At 43.0% G+C, this 20,026-nt stretch overlaps 1 protein-coding gene across 2 annotated transcripts in view; it reads right to left on the reverse strand.

The window, feature by feature from the left end:
* Positions 1-20,026, reverse strand: part of HTR2A (5-hydroxytryptamine receptor 2A) — a 29,982-nt gene that overhangs the window by 5,724 nt on the left and 4,232 nt on the right. For both annotated transcript variants that reach the window (XM_080580079.1, XM_080580080.1), the window contains one exon: positions 17,270-17,470. In XM_080580079.1, coding sequence (XP_080436205.1) covers positions 17,270-17,470 — 201 coding nt within the window. The remainder of the gene's footprint in view (positions 1-17,269; positions 17,471-20,026) is intronic.

The following is a 20,026-nucleotide window of genomic DNA, read 5'->3' on the forward strand; positions in this document are numbered from 1 at the left end:
GGCAACAGCCAGAGGAAAGATGGGGACAAATTAAGCACTGAGAGACATCGATACGAGACAGCCTGCGATGCGGCTCACCCTCCAGGACTGCGAAGGTCCCTTTTCAGTACTGCCAGCCCCTGTACTCTGCCCTGCCAAAGCACAATCCGAAGGCAACGGCAGCAGTGCAAACCTTATCTTCCCCTGGAGAATGTGCTATGTCCTTGCTCTGTCATGAACAGCAAAGCCAGGTGATAACGTCCATTCTCCTTGGACTGCTCCTTCTGATTCAAGCCCACTCAGCCATTTCCCCGGGGACTTCTGCAAATGCTGCTAGTGCCTGTGCGAAGTCAAACAGCTGCTGGTTTTTGCTCGTTTGCTTTGTCGTTGTTTGTTGGTTTGTTTGTTGGTTTGCTTGTTCGGTTTAAATTTCTCTCCTCGCCTCCCCCCAGATGGATGTTGTCTCTCCAAGAGAGGCAGTATTGACAGCAAAAGGGATGATGTGCTGTGAAGACAGCAAAAGTGGAGTTGTGAAGCAGTAATACAACCCTGCTTGGACAAAAACGTCTGGGAGTCTGACTCCTGTGGGAAGTTAACATCACCAGGGAGCCTCACTCCCCTTTGCACCTTCAAAGAGAAATCCTGGGTGCTGTGTTTGGTTTTTGGGGAAGAAAATGAATCAGAGTAGAATCTCCTATGACATGACTGACATGACAGAAGGATGCTGTGCCCTACCTGACCCCTGTGTGTCCAAGAATGTCCTTCCTGGTTTACAGATGAGTCCTGACACTAAGCCTTCCACTACCAGCACTTTAATGGCACTTGCCCTCTACCTCCTTTTCATTCCCTTCCCTTCTTCTCACTCTGGTGCTTAGACAGAGAGCTCTTTGAAAATGCAAGCTTTCACTTCATTTCATGCTTGTCCAGTGCCTAACTGAGCACCAGTCCTAGAGGAAGGCCCTGGAGTCCAGGCACAGTGCAAAATAATAATAATAGTAATAATATTAAGCTATTATTCTCCTCAAATGTTCCATTCTTTGGGTGCTCCTGGAGCTTCTACAAGGCTCTTTCTTTTTCTAACAGCACTGTGGCTTATTTTATCTGTACAGCTTTGAACTGAGTCATGGCAGTGCCTTGGGCCAATTCACAACAGTACCCTCCTTATCTGCCCAGGGCAGAAGGTGATGGAGAGCCTGTGGTATTGCCCTTTCTATTTCTGTTCCAAGACTGCACGAGCCTACAAGCTGTAGTTTTGGCTGTGAGAAGTCAGTGTGTCAGATGCAAACTCATGCAGTGCGGGGCAGCTCCTGGCTTGAGCTGTCAGAAACCTCCAGCAGCTCCAGGAAGGGTCGTGCCTAGAAAAGCCCAAGTCAGTCTGGTTGAAGACACCAAGGAAGAGGTCACCTGCAGGAGCCTCGTTGCCTGAATAATTCAAGGTGCTGAACCCTTCCGCAGATCTGAGGAAAGTTTTGAATCTCCTTTTCTTTGTTTCGTATGAGTTGAAGGGATACTGAAGGCACTAAGTGCCTGCCAGCAGCGCATTTCAGCCTCATGGAAATACAGCGCGAGTCAGAGCAACACCACAGGTTTTCCGTCCGTTTCTGCCCAGTATAGATAACGGCAGGGCTGTTTTTTCATTTCATTCAAGGACCTAATGTGAGCTGCAGAGATAAAGTAAACAATGGTATTGACAGAGTAAAAAGATGCCTTTTGTTACTACAGACCGTACGGTTCAGCTGCATCAAGAGTCATGGGAGGAGAGTCAGCATCACCAGAAAGAGGAAAATTTTGGTGTAATTGCAAGCTTTTTCAAGGGAAAGGCCAAAGTCAGTTACAACTCCTCACCCGAAACACAAGGGCAGCAATTCTCCCATCTGCTTTGTTTTGTTGTGAACATATTCAGAAGAACTGGCATCTCACATCCAGATTTCTGGCTTTGAAATGTGACTGAATGGAAATGAGCTTCAGCTTGTAAGCTGGAGTTTGCACACCTCCTTGTGATTCCTTCAAGTGCAAAAGTGCTGTTCACAGCAGAGCTGCAGCAGTCACTCCTAGTCCTGTATGTTTTTTTCTGAATGACCATTCAAGGCATCCTTCTCCTACAGCCACAGGTCCCTATAAAATTTGAAAGTACCAGAGGCATCACACAGTTTGGTAGCAGAGAACATTGACAGCTGTAACCTCCTTTTTGTGTACATCCCAGTTCAGCTGATGTAAGGGATCCCACAAGTGATATCGTGGCATGGAATAAGTTAACTTCCAGCCCAAATCTATCTTTTCATATCTCTATAGAGACTAAACTTATTGTTCCCCTTCCCAAAGGAGCAGAATTTGTCTCTCTTCGATGATTAGCTTCTGGCCTCTGTAGCATGAAAATGGCAAATGTGTCCCAGTGAGGACACAGGGACAAAATTCAAAAGCAGTCATGCTAAAAATGTAAATATAGAAATTTCCCTGTGCAAACCAAGGCTTCTACTCTGACAGGATTTTTAGGAGGCATTGTGCAAGGCCGTGAATGTCAGCCACATAGCAATGAGGTTTGGACAAGATCAAACTCATACTGTAGGCAGAGTTATTAAAAGGTCCTGGTCTAAGCTGTATCCATGCATTCACTGACATGTGAAAAACGCATGCTGATATACCAGTTAACCTCGTGATAAAATAACAGAGCTGACAAAGGTTATGTTAAAATTACTGTACCCATGTACCCCATCCTGGCATCTTCCAGAGGAAGAGCCTGAGCCAACAGATAGGCAGCATGGCACTTCCTAAAGGACCCCACGTTCAGGCTTCAAAGAGACGAGAGAGGGGGAGACACGAAGCTGGGCTCCGTAACTCCTGTCATCTATGGCAGCAAGCATCTTCTTGCTGACCCAGATGCAGGAAGAAGGTGCTGGGTCTGCAGGGAAGATCCCCCACACACCCAAGCCTGACCTCAGCACCCAGCCAAAGATTTGTGTGGCTTCTCTAGAAATCCCCACACTCCTTAAGAGTGTCAGCCACAGCAGCCTGTGTCACTCACCAAACAGCTGGCATGGGTCAACTGTTAGCTTTTATTAGGCTTTATAGCAACAGACTGAATTAATTCTTTAAAGATGATCAATCTATTTCTCCTTGATTCAGATATGTACTTTCCTGCTGTTTGTACTGTCCTTGCTTTCTAGCTCCCTGCTTTTGGTGACTGTGGCTGTTTAAGAAGACACAGACTGTGCAAGTGTATTCAAACGTCCAGAGAGGACCAAGCAGGAAGTTATTGCAGCTCAGCTCTTCCACACCCTGCCCACCCCACGTCCCTGGCTCCCACTACCTCAAGGTCAGTCTGGAAAAAGTCTTGATATGCTCTGAAAGCTTTTTTTATGTTTTGTCTTACTCTGTTTCCAAATCAAATTGAGCTGAGGCACAAGGAAGCTCTTGGCATAGAATGGGAGTATCCACTCAAGAACTAGAAGTACATCAGCTACTGCATTTCCAGTTGGTATTCCCATTTATATCAGAACATTTTCCCTTGTGGACAAACCCTAAATGTTATGTTCCTCCAGTATAAGGTGATTTATTCATATAGCTTGATTTATACACAGGTGGCTGTTTCAAACTCCATAGACTTTAATAAACCACAAAACAGAACCCAAACAATACAGATGAGTAATAAATCCTGCGTTAAACCTCAACCATTTGGGCTCAACTTCAGAATGACAAAAGGCTCTTAAAAACACCAAAGGTTAAGAAGTAAAGCAATGGCATCCTTCATGCTGTTCTCTCAAAAATCCTGGTAAAACTGACAGAGGTTGATTTAGTGGTACACACTGCTGGCTTGCAAATCTTCAGAGATACACAGCAGCCATAAAACCAATTTAACTGGACAGGTAAACTGGGTTTGTAGCTGCCTTGAGCTGCTGAGATTATCAATGATTCAAAGCCAGAATTTACAATATGCCCTGAAGATTGACAAAATTGGGCTACTTAGTTTGAAGAGAAGGAGGGGGGAATGAACCGATAAAGTCAAGGTTCCTTCCGTTAACTCTCCTTCAAGCAGAAACTGTTGCATGCTTTCAGCCCATATACACCAATTTCAATTGATTTTAATATAAATGAGCATTACCGTGCACCTAAATAAATGTGCACGAGTTAGGAAATACCTTTTAGAAATGCCATTACAGTTTCTTGACAAATTTCAGCACCTTTGTTCACCTTTGCATGAAAAAGAAAAGAAATCTTTCTGGCTCAAATTTTAGCAGTTGCATCGATTCTGACATACTTGGGTTATGGGCCAAATCCTGGGCCACTGCACAGAGATGTGCTAATAATTTTATTACTGCCCAGATTTTGCCAGACAGCAAAGTTGTGCAGTTTGTTGATGGGTAGCAATGCAGAAGCAGAAATTTCCACCAGGGGAAAGGATATGTTGAAAAGCACTGGGTGATTTGGGAAACATCATTGGAGGCTCCATCTAGTCAGCATGAATGTTAGAAAAAACTCTGAGCTTTGCTGTCAGCAGCTCAGAAAATCTTTCAGAAAGCATATTATTTAGCCTAGTAGGAGATATATTCAATTCTTTTTACATGAGCAAATTATTGTAAATGATCATTTATAATAATATAATGCTGTAACTCGTCTATTTCGCTTTCGAAAAATAGAATCAGAAAAGTCTCAGTGTCCTCCTGATATATTTGTCGTTGATATGAAGCCTATTTCTTACGAGTGCAGAGATCTGCCTGTCCAAGTTAATTCGCAAGACTGTGGTAATAATTTAAAAAGAAATCAGAATCAGCAGAGCATTACAGAGAGGACAGAGCAAGAAATGAAGGACGGCTGCACCTTTTTTGACCCAACTGATTAGAAATCCAGGGCTCCCTGGTTGGCTTATTTATGAGAAGAAACTGCTGATGGAGTTGCTTATTGCTTTGGTATAATCCTGTTCACTTACAAAATGTGCATGCAGTCCTATTTCCTGGGTGTAGCCGTTTCCTTGCTCTCATACCCAAGTGCCATTCTGTCTATATGCACTCCAAATCCCCTTTCTTAGCTGTGAAGCAGGACTTATTTATCGCAATTCTGTGTCCTTCAGGTCCAGTCTTTCCTACTTCCTTGCTGAATTTTCTAATCCTTCTGAGCATCTGATGAAAAGATGCTAATTTTTACGCTGCAGTTTCCAGTAGAGCCTCTCCACCAGTACAGTTGTTGCTTTTCATCTAGTGATGTTATCTTTGGTTTGGGAAGAGGCTTCTGCCAAGGTGCATATTGGCTCCTGACAGCTATCCCAGATCAAGGGAAGTTGTTATCCTCCTGTGTAATACGATTACCCACTCACTAAGGGGACTATAAGAGGCACCTAGAAGTCTACACTTGTCAAACAGCTAGAAAAAAAGAAAGATTTATAAATGCCCTAAAGAAATTTCCTTTGAGAAAAGATTTAGGGACTGGGGATTTTGGATTATACCATGTATGCAGCGAGGAGCAATGGTGAATGGACCCCAGTGGTTTCAATTGAACAAGCTGAAATAATGAGCCTTACTATTGCAACCAAAACCTGTTAGCATAGTGCCAGCACAAATTGGTCTGCATGAGCTGCCTTCAACTTCTGCTCACTCAGGTGGGCAGAAGGGGGGTCTCCAAGGAGAAAGAAATCGCTGGAGAAACCTGTGCTGCCTGGCCTGGTCAATAATAAGCAGGGAGGCTCCCAAAGCTAGTCTTGGTATCTCATTTCAATATTATATTTTTGTAGTTATTCCTGATGTGCTCGTAATTTCCAGGTAATCCCCTCCTTGGCCCTTGCCTGCAAATAGCCTCATTTTAACTGAAACTCTTGTCTTTGTAGAGTAAAATTCTTTCTGCCTGGAGTTAGCACACTGGTGACTTGCAGGACTGCACACCCACAGGTAAAATTTTCACCTCTAGGGCCAGCAAAGTATGTTCTCCTTGATCAGTGGAAACCTCAGAAGACTGAAAGACTTTATGCAAAAATTTCCTTTTTAGATGACACATATATTTGAATTCCAGCTGCTTATTTACTATGGCATTTATATCTACTGAGATTCAGAACTGTTCTTAACTAAATAAGAAACTGTCTAGTAGATAATTTTTTGTACAGTGTGGCTAAGGAACAAAACAATGTGGAGCACATGCTGGATTCTTCCTCGGATCTCCCAGAGATTTGATGGATCTTCCTGTTACCATGCTGGGCTAGATCTCAGAGTCTGATTCTGAATATCTGAGTTATGTTAAGCTTGGAGAAAGTTGTCAAAGACCCCAACCTTGAACTCGTTCAGTATGTCAACTTTTAGGTAAGAAGTAAGTCTCATTGCCTTGTGTAGATTACCATGCAAATACAAGTCATTATAAATGAATCTATAGAGAAAGAAGGGATAGGCAAGAAGGCATCTGGACTTTGCTTTTGCAACAGAAGGCAGAACAGGGCTGTTTAGCTGTTTAGTACAGGAGATTAAAAGCCAGTAGTAGAAAGATTCTGGTCCAGAGAAACCCACTCGACCTGAACTCCAGTAAGGAGAGTCATGGTGGCTCGTAGAGCTGACCTGTTCCCCTGAGCAAGCACCATCCCTGTGTTTCCCAGGTGACACTTTAGCTCGTTCTTAGAGGGGCACACACCCCCAGACAAGGAATATTCGTGGGGGTGATTCACTAGTGTTTTGGCACCATGTTAGCACGTCACCTCTGAGATGAAAAGACACCTCCTTTTCCCTGCTCAGCCCCATGGCTCCCAGATGATGATAAGAAATGGACAGAACCACAGCACGGCTGAGGCTGTCAGGGAGCTCTGGGGTCCCCTGTCCCCAAGCCCCGCTCCAGCAGGGCCCCCAGGAGCAGGGTGCCCAGGACCCCGTCCAGGCGCCTTGTGCCACTCTCCCAGGAGGAGACCCCACAGTCTCTCTAGAGTTTGTCAATACAATTTATATTTTTCTATGGGTCTGATGAGGTCTCCTGGGAGCCCTCTGCCTGTCCCTTGCCCTGGTCTCCATCCCAGCTCTCCCCTCTGGGACAGTGGCATTGCATTTCAAGCGAGGTTGGCAGGACACATGGCCCTGTGTGCCAGGATTTCTGCATGGGCTCCAGCTCGCTCTGTACATCTGCCTGCGCCTTAATCCCTGCCTCCAACCAGGGGAGGCCTGCCAGGAAGGAGAGAAGACGCTGTGTCACATTACACAGTGCCTAGAGGAAATTGTAAAGGTTTCTAATGCAACAACAGCAAACTTTTAAGACCTCCCACCCTGCAATCTATCTGCAATATTATTTACTACAACAATTTATCGGTGGGATCACCACTATCCCTGAATCTGGAAGGAGTGGAGAGTAAGGAGGTGCCTGGCTAAGCATGGACAGAGGACAGGGGAAAGCTCGCCTGGGGGTGGCTGGCCAAGCAGCCTCCGAGCCCAAGGTAGCCAGATGGCATCTGAAGTCCTGCTGTCAGCTGGGATCCGTGAGGGAGCTGGCCTTAATATTCTCCTCTGGGGGACACAGGCCGTGTAACCACTTCATCCATGATGATTAGAAATGATTGGAAGTGACTGACCTTATGATAAAGAGATGAATGTTTCGTCTGAAAAATTTCAAGGTGTGCCATCGGTCTCCAGCCTAGCTATCCGCAGAGGGGCAAAGTGCTCCTCACCATTACTTAAAGCTCCTTGATGGACAAACCTGTTGCTGCTGCTGCTCAGCAAAACGCAGGAGAGCAGGTCAAACATCCTTTTCCCTTTCTGTGTACGCAGTTAAAGTTTAAATCACATTGGTGTTTCTAAGTTCCCTGTAGCAATGGCTTAATTTCTACTTGAAAGAAGATACAAATTTATAGTTTTCAGTGGTTTGGTGAATGTTGCTGTCTGAAAAGCAAAAGAACCTGGAAGTGGGATCAATTCCTACCACCTGTGATACTCCTCTTGCTTAGCAAATCACCTTTGTTTTCCATGACAGGTGGCTTCCTGCAACATTCATTGTTCAGGCCCCCAGGAGAATAGGTCTGGATATAATTGTGCTTCAACATTGAAAAAAAAAAAACCACCACAATACGTTTTTATCAGGATCTTCCCAGATCACACGTTATCAGTCTGCCTTTTTAGCTGTGAAGCTCCTGAAGGCTCCTCAGGGCTAACTTATTATTCTATGTGCTAAGTACACGGTAATGCTTCAAAAAAAAAAAAAAGCAATAGTAGCAATAAGCGAGAAATTATGGACAGATCTTAGGTATTCCACCATCATAAGCAACTAATGCGATGGCTCCTGGAGCAGTTCAAGTGACAAGATCCTCTACTATCCCAGTTTTTACACTTCTGGGCTTTTAATTATTACTTTAGATGATTTGTTAGATGCTGGTAATTTACTTAACTCTGGCATAATCCTCCACTGGACTGAACAGATATGTCTGCTGGTATCTCTCTAAGATTTCTCCAGCACTGCTGTTTGATCTTGTCTAGTTTAACATGGCATTGAGGGTTACTGTCAGATAAGTTGTTTGGTGTTTTATTTTCTTTAGCAACATTTTTGCCCTGAGACAGACAACCATCCCTGTAACTCTTACGGACTTTCTGGTCCAGAAAGTTGAGGCTCAGGCTGAGACACATTATTTTTGCTGCCTGCTGCCTCCTTAGGGCCATGGTCTGCACCTCATGACCCCAGTTCTGGCTGAATTTTTGTGTCTAGATCCCACTTTTACCCAGATCTTTGTCTTGTCTCTCCATGCCTACTTTTGTGGTTGCTTGCAGGGGCTGCTCATAGGGCAAATGGTCAGCTTCTTATCAGATATTAAAGGAAGTAGCACTAGTGGATGGTTATTGGGGTAGATGTCCCACCATGATGTATAATTTGCAAAAAAATACCAAACAAAACAGGACGTAAAGCGATTTACCAACATGTACTGGTCTAAACATAATGATTCGGGATACTCTGCTCTATGCTTTGCTGCTCACCTGGTGGATAATGCCCTTCACAGAGACTGAAATGCTCTTTTGTCACATCAGGCAGTGCCCTTTTCACATCTGGAAGATCGTTAGAATTAAAGAGCAGAAGGAAAAGCAATAGATGGTATCTGCCCATATTTTCCATCTACAGGCTGCGGTGTAGGTGATATGCAAAAATTGCTAGGCTTATCTTTCTGCTAAACAACACAAATCATTGTCACCTTGACAATGTAAGAAAATGAATACATGAAATACCTTTTCAACTAAAAATAGTTACTCTGCTCACTGGAGGGACCTCCTCATGTCGTGCAGTATTATGAAAACCAGGGTTTGTCTTACCTTGGGAGTGCTCAACCCCAAACTTTTGGGCACACAGTTGTACGCATAAAGTTATGCTGCTCGCTCTGTGCACCCGAGACCTAAAAACACACAGTATTTTTCTCAGCAGTCTCATGGTTCAGCTCAACCTGAGGCTGTGGGGTCTCCTCCTGGGAGAGCGGCACAAGGCGCCTGGACGGGGTCCTGGGCACCCTGCGCTGGGGGGCCCTGCTGGAGCGGGGCTTGGGGCCGGGGGCCTCCAGAGCTCCCTGACAGCCTCAGCCGTGCTGTGGTTCTGTGCTTTTGTGATCCTAGCAATAACTGTCCATTTGACATTTCAAAGCGAGGGTAAAATACAAAATTGTAATGAGGGTTGCGTTCTGCCCAAAGGAAAGACGTCTTCCCAGTGGGTGAGATTTCCTTGCAAGAGAAATACAGGACTGAATACCGTGACGTGCACGGCTCCACCTGGGATCAGCCAGAAAAGAGAGCCTTTACTGCGGTGTCTCCACCTGCTTTCAGAAAGTCATAGGAGCTTGGCAGGCTGTTTTCCACTGGTGACTCTGGAGGACAGAGGAAAAATCAGCTGACAGGTACTTCTAAATTTTGTTGCAGGTAATTAGCAACATGTTGTCTCAGCTGTGACAAAACCCATGACTTTTATTAGCTGGGCTTCTGCTTAGGAATGGTGCCAACAACATGGACAGGGAAATGCATGAGGGAAGTTAATTGCAGCCCAAGTGTGCCGTAGTTTGCAATGTTCATGCTAATTGGGGCAAATGTATGGGTTTCATTTTAAAGCGGAATCCTGTGATACATTTATCTTTCCTAACATTATAAAACGCAAAATCTGGCTTTAACGCATTTTAATTCTTTAAAACACATAAACGAAGCTGTGAGTTTGCTCTGTGCAATTTTAAAAGGGCTTCAAATTTCTTTTTCATGACATTTTTTCTTTACGCAACACAGTGCTACTTTAACAACACTATTTTTAATTTATAAGGTGATTAAATGCAATTACAGTGTACAAATGACAGAGTTTATAAATCCCAACATGACTCCTTGTGCACTTCTTTCCCGTTCATTTATACTGCATGCGGCTTCTGCTGTGCAGAAGTCCCTGTTCCTCTGATTAGAAATGCTCAACTAGTTTCTTGGTCAACATAGACAAACCCCTTTTGGCATTATGGTGTTGTAGAGATCCACTAGATCTACCAGATCTACAAGAGAGGTCTGTGTACACGAACTTTCTACATTTTGCAACACCTCACACAGCACTTTCTGGAGAAACGTTGGCCAGGGGGTGGGACCAAGACTTCCCTCTCCAGTGGGGAAGTACATCTTGGATTGCTGCATGTATTGCGCATTGTACTGGGTACACAACTGGCCAAAAATATAGCCTTTCAAAGAAGGAGGAATAACTTATAATAGGCACTATACTGTTACTGCCCTTTTTTTCTTAAAACATTCCAATTACTCTGAAATGTCCTACAAAAGAGAGACTGGCTGACTATAGGGCTTATTCATCCAAAGGGACTTGATGATAGGACCAGCCTGGTCCAATTGAACTTTATGCTTCTTTTGCCAGTAGCTTCAATGAGAGGAACACAGTCCTTATGGTCTTCTAAGCAAAGACAAGTTAAAGAAATAAAGAAAAGGACAAAGAACAAATTCTGTCATCAGTACCTTGATCAACCAAGTTCCTTCCACATAGCTATGCTAATAAAAATACAGCTTGACTGCATAAAAACTTGCCCTTAAAAATAAAACCAAGCAGAAAGAAAAGACACATGTTAGTGGTGTGACCACTCCTCGTTCCTTTTTTTTTTTTTTTTTTGCCTATGAAGCAGAATGTTTCTTGCAAAGGAGAAGCATATAAAACGAGTGAATATGACAATTTCATGGGAAAAGAAAGCCTTCATCTTGTCCTGACAATCAGGTAACTACACAAAGAAAATGGTAAATATGTATGTAATAATAATTACATACATTACATCTCTATTTGAAAATACATATGTACTGGTAGAATATATTCTCTCCCATTCAAAAATCTGCCAGGTCACTCTTGTCCCTGCTTCAGAAATTTGGCCCTATGGATCTTTATGATGTTTCTTTATCTCTGTGTTTCCAAATTTGGAGAATATAGACAGCAGCTCGATCAGGTTCAATGCCATGAAGTTCAACAAGGAAAATGCCGGGTGCTGCAGCTGGCACGGGGTAGTGCTGGACGCAGGCACAGCAGCTGGGGAGCATTGCTCAGCCTGCAATGTCCTGAGGAGGGGAAGTGCAGGGGGAGGCACCGGTCTCTGCCCCAGGAACCCGTGGCAAGACACGGGAACAGCACAGAGCTGTGCCAGGGGAGGCTCAGACTGGACATTAGGAAACATTTCTTTACTGTGGGGGCAGTCAGACACTGGGACAGGCTTCTTGGAGAGGTGGCTGGTGCCCTGTGCCCATCAGTGTTCAAGAGGCATTTGGACAATGCATCAATAACATGCTTTAGCTTTCGCTTAGCCCTGAAGTGCTCAGGCAGCTAAATTAGATGATCTTTGAAGCTCCTTTCCAATTGGACTATTTATTCTATTCTATTCTATTCTATTCTATTCTATTCTATTCTATTCTATTCTATTCTATTCTATTCTATTCTATTCTATTCTATTCTATTCTTATTCCCATTGATTTGAGATTTTTTTTTTTCTTTTCAAAAAGGTAAAATATAGGGTTAGTAACACCTCCTTGTCAGATAGTGAAAAAAGATACAGAAGCTCAAAATGCAAGGTTTTTTAACTCATGAGAGGGAGATAACTGGTAAACTGTTGCTCTGATGGGTGAGATGTGTTCACTTTTCTGGGAGGACCAAATCAAGCAAAGGATTCTGTTACACAGTAAAGACGGCGATAATTTACATCAATAAGGAAAGTAAATATGATATTTACGTGTCTTTTTCAGAACCATCTTAAGTAATGTCTCATAACCAGAATGCATGTGCTAGTCAACTCGGAAATGTGCATCACAGCACTTGGTATTAGCTTCTCTCAGACAACTTGCACATGAAATGTTCATTTATTTATTAGTTGCCATGGTTGGTCATTAGGACGGCAACAAACTCCCTAATGGCATAACTGTTGCTGACTACTGAGCTTCATATATTGTATGTCTGTAAGGTAATACAATGAAGGTGGTATATTTGTGAGATGATGATGAAGCCCTAATGCTGTGCTTACAAAATTTTGTGCAATCACCTTATGGTGTCATTAATGCAATTTTCTCCATGTGTTGTGTCACTGTCTTTGACAATATCTTTATGGCTTTTCTTTTTTTTTTTTTTTTGTGGCACCTACATCCACATATGGAAAAGATGCCATGGGATTGTCCCAACCTAAAAACTACAACGCTTTCCATTGAGATCCTCCAACTGAAAAGCGCGAACAGTGTGTTCACCCTCTCAGATGATTTCACAAATATATTAAAGAAATAGAAATGTTAACAAAGAAAATGATGGTAAATACTGCTAAGAATGCAAAGATAAGTTTTCAAAAGAAGAAATGGAAAGAAAGCAAATGACTACAAGATAAAGACTGTAGTGTAGCAGATATTTTAAGGTTAGCTCCGGGACTTCCACATTTAAGTGCTCACCTCTGGATCTTTGTTAGTGGATTTTAATGCTGTGGTAATTATTTGTAATTTAGACAAGTATATTCCATGTAATATCAAGTAGCCTTTTCCTATTCTAAACCATCCCTAAATTAGACGTGAATGAACTGGTAAATTATAAGAAAGCCATTAGGAAGAAGTGGAGGATGTGGTGGAGCCAGAAGAAGGATTCCCAGCCTGCAGCCCCTTGGCTATCTGTGCCTTCTGAAAACAGTGAAGGGACTTTCAAGCAAAGGCTGTCCTTGTCCTAAGTGCTCAGTGAGCTGAAGGAGTCCAAAGCTGTCGACAAACCACAATTCTGACGTGCTGGTAGCTATGCTCTGCAAATCCCAGCTGCTTTCCTGGCCCTTCGTGCTCTGCAGGACAGCTAGAAATCATGCAGAGAAATTGCAGGCTGCCTGAGAAAGAAGTGTAAAGCCTCTGTGCCAGCTTAAAGCTGCACACTGCCAAAATATCAGAGGGCTGAGATGCCCCGGGCTTCTTTTATACACCTGGAGGTAACTTTTTGTACCCTGCACTTTGGAGAATGTTGCTTCATATGCAGCACGATTTTTGTGGTTTTGAAACCTCGAAAGCAATGGCAAAATTATGGAGAGTTATGTTATGGGGAATATTTCACCAGCTTCGTCCAGCTCCAGTTTGTACTTTTTTTTCCTGCATGAAAAGTACTGAATAAATCCAAGTTGTTAGTGACTGGGGAGAGCAGAGACTGCCTGAAGGCAGCGAGCAGATATGTAGGCTGAGTGAGAAATGATAAGCAAAGAGAAAACTCAGACTAAGAGGATTTGAGCTTCATCAAACTTCACCGTTAACAGAGGAACAGAGGGAAAGAAGGACTGAGGGATGATATATATATAAGGGCTTAACATTCATGACTTTAACTCTTTTATGTGGCCCTTTCAAGGATTTTTAAAGGAGAGAATGCTGATTTTTGGCCTCCTGCAGAGCAGTACATTTCCTAGGCCCACATAGCACTCAGAGGTGTGTTACCTGTATTTTTCAGCATAGGCTCTCTTCACAAATCTATAGATCCCATCTAAACACTATTGAATGCATTTCAGTCTAATTTTTTCAAGGAAGGGAAAATGCTTGGGCTTTTTACACCTGTTCTCACTAACGACCTCTGTGCTTTAAAACAAATGGAATAATTTTCAGGGTCTAATGGGCTTTTGCCTTCAACAGCTACAAATAATCTAATTATCTAGCCACTCTGGGTACTGGATGATTTAAGAATTAAAGACACGATTAGAATCTGTTACAGTAATTATAATCCATTTTAAGCAAATTGCCTGTGGCATTACATGGTCTAGTGAAAGAAAGGCTGCTGGCTAAATGCTCTTCTTCCACTAAATGCAAAAACAAATGTTAGTACAATATTTATTTTTTTAACAAAGACAATCAAGATTGCAGAAGTCAAGTAAATCACATAACCTGTCATTTTTTTTATCCTATTTATTTTTTAAATACTTCCCACAACATTGAAGCTGACAGAAGACCACCAATTGACTGGTCCTGAAGACTAACAGCACGATAGGACTTACTAAGTTGGGAACTGAGAACAAGGCAGAAAACATTACGAAACAAGATGAATTCATGGTTTGTCCATGCCTTGAATATTACAGTCTGGCCACCTGTGTCTCAAAGAGGACTCAGAAGCACTAGATGAGATTCAGAGAGGTTCACAGGGCACCACCTAGGCTGCAAACTGCAGGAGCAAGGGGCAGCCAAAGGGTATCTGAACTGAAGCTGGAGGGCAAAACCTTGAGAAGCTCCCACCTTCGTGAAGTTGTCACTGAAATTGCAGCTACACTGTGCTGGGGAGAGCGTGCTGTGCCTGGCACTGGCTCTGCCTGTGCTAGCTGTACCCATGTGAAGGTGCCAAGAGTTAAGTAATTTACAGCACTGCCACTCTAAGTAGCACCGAGAGCCTGCAGATTGGTAAATGATACCTAGAGCACCTCTTTGTTCAGAAACCATTTCCTATTAGCAAATGACGTGTAAAGCACCTCATTCTTCAGAAACCATTTCCCATCTATTCTGAGTCAGACTAGGGTGGACCAGGACAGGGTCAATGACCGACTGACAGTAAGTTGCACGGGAGACCTGGCATCTAGCAAGTTTGCTCATAACACCAGCATTTTTCTTTACTTTATTTAGCAACATGCCATGGTGCAATCTCAGTACAGATTGCCAGTGGGCCGCTCAGGAGCTCCTTTATAACTTGCTGTGTGTTTGCACACCTGCACACCTCAAAGTTCTTTTTTGAGTTCATTTGCATCTATTTAACCCACATGCTAGGTTGATGATACATGAATGAGATGGAGTTTTCCCTGTCAGTCCAACTACCTTTCTAACATCCCCCATTGCCTTAGGCGCGTCCTTATCCAGCCACAGTAAGGCTGACTCCATCCTCCTCATTCATGCCACATTTGTGTGCTTTCCATTAAAGCCAGGAGTTGCAATTTTCAGATTTATATAAATAGGGACTGTTGCTGCCACTTGCCACAGTGATAACAAATAAAATCTGTGTTTTAGCTGATCACTGTTAGAGGAAAATCCTCTAGAGAGCAGAAAAGGTGTTTTAAAATGGTAAGTTATTACTATTAAGTTATTACTATTACTAGCTATTACTGCAAAGAATGTTCCTAACTTTTGAAATTAAATATCAATATATCAAGCAACTAAACCCACCTACTAGAGTACATGAACCATATTCTAGACAATAGGTCCTAAATTATAGATAATTCTGAATTCATTTTAATAGTGACCTAGTTCAGACACTCTGACAGCGAGTCACTGTCTGCAAAAAGATGCTGAGGTACATGGAGCACTAGTTTGCTCACTCCGATCCTTCTGTGAATTTATTAGTGTTTAAAAAGCACAGTAGTTTCACGCACGCTAAGAACAGGCAGCACACACAAATACAGACACAGTACAGATAAACTTAATGAACACTTTTTTATGTTATAGAAAGAGTGTTTATGCTTAGCAGTGTCCAAGATTGGAAGAAAGTGAACAGAGAAATTAATGTGTTTTCTACTGGATTGGTAAAAAAGGAGGCTATAGAGATAGAAGGTATGATTCATCTTATCTAAGTGAAGATGTCTACATCTGAGTGAGTTTCTCTAGGCTTTCTGTATAGTTAACAGAGGGCTAATTAATTTTAAGGTGGAGCCCACCTGGCTTCTGCTGGACACCTACATCTGATCGGCTGGACGCACCACATCCAGAGCCACGTGTGATGCTGTTGGACCTTGCCAGGTCTGCGGTACCTTGGAGGATGCAGAACCGCCCTCTTGTTGAGAGGGGGCTCTTGCTATCTCTTGCTGTGCTGCAGAAGATGCAGCTATTTTAAGCCATAAATACCCTGGAGTGTTTTTTTCTCAGGCAGGGCTGAAGGGAGGCCAGGAGACAATTCAGAGTGGCAGGCAGGTGGCAGTGTAAGGCATTATCTCCTTCCCTGGTAATGGATTACAGCTACCACTTACACTAATTTATATTAGTCAGGGAAGTGGCTAATTACGTTTGATTGCTGGCAACATTCCTCTATTCCAGAGCAAGGGAGTGAATTTTTCCTGCTTCTGAATAAGCGAGCTGCCAGTGCTCAGGGAGCTGTACAGAAATGGACAAGCCGAAAGCGAGTTGTGCTTTCAGCCTGCTTGAGAACCTCCGTTCAACTTGCAGACAAAATGCCCTGATACCCTGATGGTATCAGACACCAAACCCTTTCCGTCTCCCATGGCTTGAAGCAGCTTTGGACCAAGGGCACTGCTACCATGTAAAGGAGCAAGTGACACTGCCACGTCTGGTTTCAAGCCTCTGGGATATAGCAGTGCAAAGAGAGATTCATCTGGTGAGTCATTCAGGGCACATATTTAAGGCTGCAACTCTGGACTTTCCTGTGGGAAACATCTCTGGTTTATGGGGTATGCAGAGCAGTAATGCCTCCTAATCGGGATGGCGTAAATATCCCACCCTGTGAACCAAGAAAGCCAGAAAAGATCTGCCTGTATGAAACAACTCTGAGCAAATTACCCTAATGAGAAGCTGGGAACAATTGATTTACGTAAAACGGGGAAACCTTTTAAGTCAAGATTGTATTTGTCTTTTCAGATGTTAAGGTAGTGATGGATAATCAATATGGGAAATAAACACATCTGTAAAGCAAACCTGATCTCAGTAGACCTATTGCTGATGTGTATCCTTTCTGTGACAGTGCTGCTCAGCTTCTCCCCCTTTCCCGTTGTCACTGTTGATTGTCTATTGCTTAATTACTACATTATAGCACTTCTTTGACTGTGGCAAGCAAAATATTTCAGGCAGAGAGTACAGTTTTAGACTGCAATATATATGTCAAATCCTCTCAAAAGCTCGAAATCTGCAATTGCATGCTGAGATATTTCCTCACTTACCAACTGATATGGTCCAAACAGCGATTATTTTTGCAAAAGCTTTCGTTCTTGAGTTAAACCGGCTGTGGTGGATGGGGTTTCGAATAGCAATATAGCGGTCCAGTGAGATGGCACAGAGGTGCATGATGGAGGCAGTGGAGAAAAGCACATCCAAGTAGATCCAAATGGCACAGAGCTTCGTAGGTAGAGGCCACATGTATCCTGTAAAAGAGAAAGTTGACATCAGCTATGAATGTGACATATTCGTGCTTTTGTTGTGATGCATTTGTCTTACTGCATATATACTTCTAAGAAGAGCTGGTAGTGATGTCTTCAGTAGAAGCTGCCTGACAATTTCTGACAATTTTTTTTTTTTTCATTTACTTGTAGCCTTTTAAATCTGTAACTTTTGGGGATAGCTCTGCTTTTTTTTCTTTTTTTTTTTTTCCAGGCTACATGCTGGGTATGTATTTTATTTTGTTTTAATTCTACGTGAATAATGCTTGATGTTGTAATCAACCATTTCTGGCAGCAAATCTGTGGAAAGGGAAGGAGTTTTGTCACTGTAAATGTGGAATTTCTGAATTTTCTTTTAAGATTTTTCTCTGGTGTGATTAATGTATTATTAACACCTGCTGATCTGCAATGCCTAAATTCTGAAACTGAAACTTCAGATTTACTAACAGCTAGAGAAGTATATGTGTTTAGTTGCATATCAGTGATATTTGTATCACCTATCTTTACACGTATCTTCCACATATTTAATCAGGGCATTCCCTATATCATCAATGAACATGACAGGCTCCCCCAGAGAGAGCAATCCCAAGTAAATGCATTAGTGTTTACCAATATCCAGCCTACATCTTCTCTGCTGCAAATTAAGCCTTTCTTTTTGCTTGTTCTTTCCAATGGCAATGAAGAATAATTGATTACTGTCCTTTCTGAAAGCTATTGGAAGATGGCTATCGTGTCTTGTCTAGCCTTTTCTTTCTCTCCCCCAGACTAAGCAAAGCCAATTCCTTTATCTTCTGCTTGCAGATGATGTTTTCAGAACTTTTGTACTTCTTTTTTCTCTGCCTTGGAATCTATTTAATTTATCTTGGTTATATTGCAGTGACCAACGCTGGACTCTGTGGTGTTGCAAAGGCCTCCCGACTGCTAAGTGAAATGCAAGATTGCTTCACGGGTCTTGCAGGGAATGTCCTTACTTATGCAACCTGGAATGATGAGGGCCTTTTGTATGAAAAACATGATGCTATTGATGCACGCTTAGCTTATGATTCATTTTGACAGCCAGATCTCATTCAATATTCCTGAAGTCTGGACTAATTTCCCCAGCAGTAGTTGGTCTGGTATCTTTTTCCTAAGCAGGTATCTTTGCGTTTATCCTCAGTGAATTTCATTTATTCATTTTAGACTTTCTCTTCAGGGGTCCAGATCATTGCTGATGATTCTGATCCTGTCCCTCTGAGTGCTTGTAACCTCTCCCAGCTTGGGACTTTTGGAAAACCATGCAAGCTCATACTCTTTCCAAATTTTTAAGAGCAGTATCGAGCTGACCCAAGCTAAGCAGAGCCCTGCAGGACTCTCATTCAAAGGTCCCTCTAATCCTGCAGGGAACCACTAATAACTCTTCTTGGGGCAAGTTTTGCAGTTAACCTTGCCTATATCTTGTGGTGATTTAATTTTGAGCATATTACTCGAGCTGCCCATAACAGTTCTGCATGGGGCAATGCCAAAGCTGGTGTTGTGAGAATACGTTAGTGTTTCAGGGAGTGCCTGGCTCATTTAGAGATACAGTACAGCCAAAATTGCAACAGTAGGAACAAAGGCAAAGGAGCTAGGTCTGTCCCTAATTAAATGTAGTCTCTGTAAGCACTGAGGAGACCTATTTCCTGATGCTCTTGGACTTCTGTAATATGACTGACCCTGACAAGCTGTATGGTATTTATGGATATGTTTTATATTTTTCTTGGTTTTTAAAAGGGGAATCTAGTCTCTGTGAAGGCTGTCTAGTCTTAATCTAGTCTTAAATGAAGGCTGGCTTTCAGGGTTATGTCTTCCTAGCAGCCTCTCTCTGCCGGGCCAGGCCAGTTTACAGAGGCAAAAGGCATAAACTACTTCTGCACTTGACACCATGCATCTGTTCTCTGTGGGAACACATTTGTCATAGCCTTCTAGACCTCTTGTCCTTGCTCTACCTGGATGGGGAAAGGAAAACAGCACCCCTCAGATAAACCACTTTGGAGACTATGGGACCATGAAATGGGAAGGTAGATGAGAGGAGCCAACTGTGGGTGAAATAGAAGTCAGGAAGGGTGTAGATATAACATCCTCCAGGCTGGCCCAAGGACATGGTAAGTGGCACATGGGATGGGGCACCTCTTCCTTGTGCTGTGCTCTGTCACTGTCTAATGCAACCCTCCACATATCCAGGGGAAAACAAGAACAAACAACAACAAAAACACAACAACAACAACAAAAACATGGCTGCAATTTAAAGTTTGGGTAGGGAGAAAAAGGTCCAAGGACTTGTTTGGTCCATGAGAGCTCATGAGGTGCAGGAGCTCACATGAGGGAGTCTCATCCAAATGACAGGCAAGTGATGTTTGTGCATCTGTACGTTTTCAGGCTGAGAGGCTGAGAGGGAGAGGGCACATGGGCAGTGTGGGCAGGACACCCCAATGGGAATGGCCCATACTAGTGGAAAGGCTCTAGAGAAGGAAATCATCTCTCTTCGAAGCAAAAAATTCACAATTCGCCTTCAAGGGGCCAAGG

Source organism: Anser brachyrhynchus, assembly GCF_964034855.1.
Source record: "Anser brachyrhynchus genome assembly, chromosome: 1".
In the NCBI taxonomy this organism is placed as follows: domain Eukaryota; kingdom Metazoa; phylum Chordata; class Aves; order Anseriformes; family Anatidae; genus Anser; species Anser brachyrhynchus.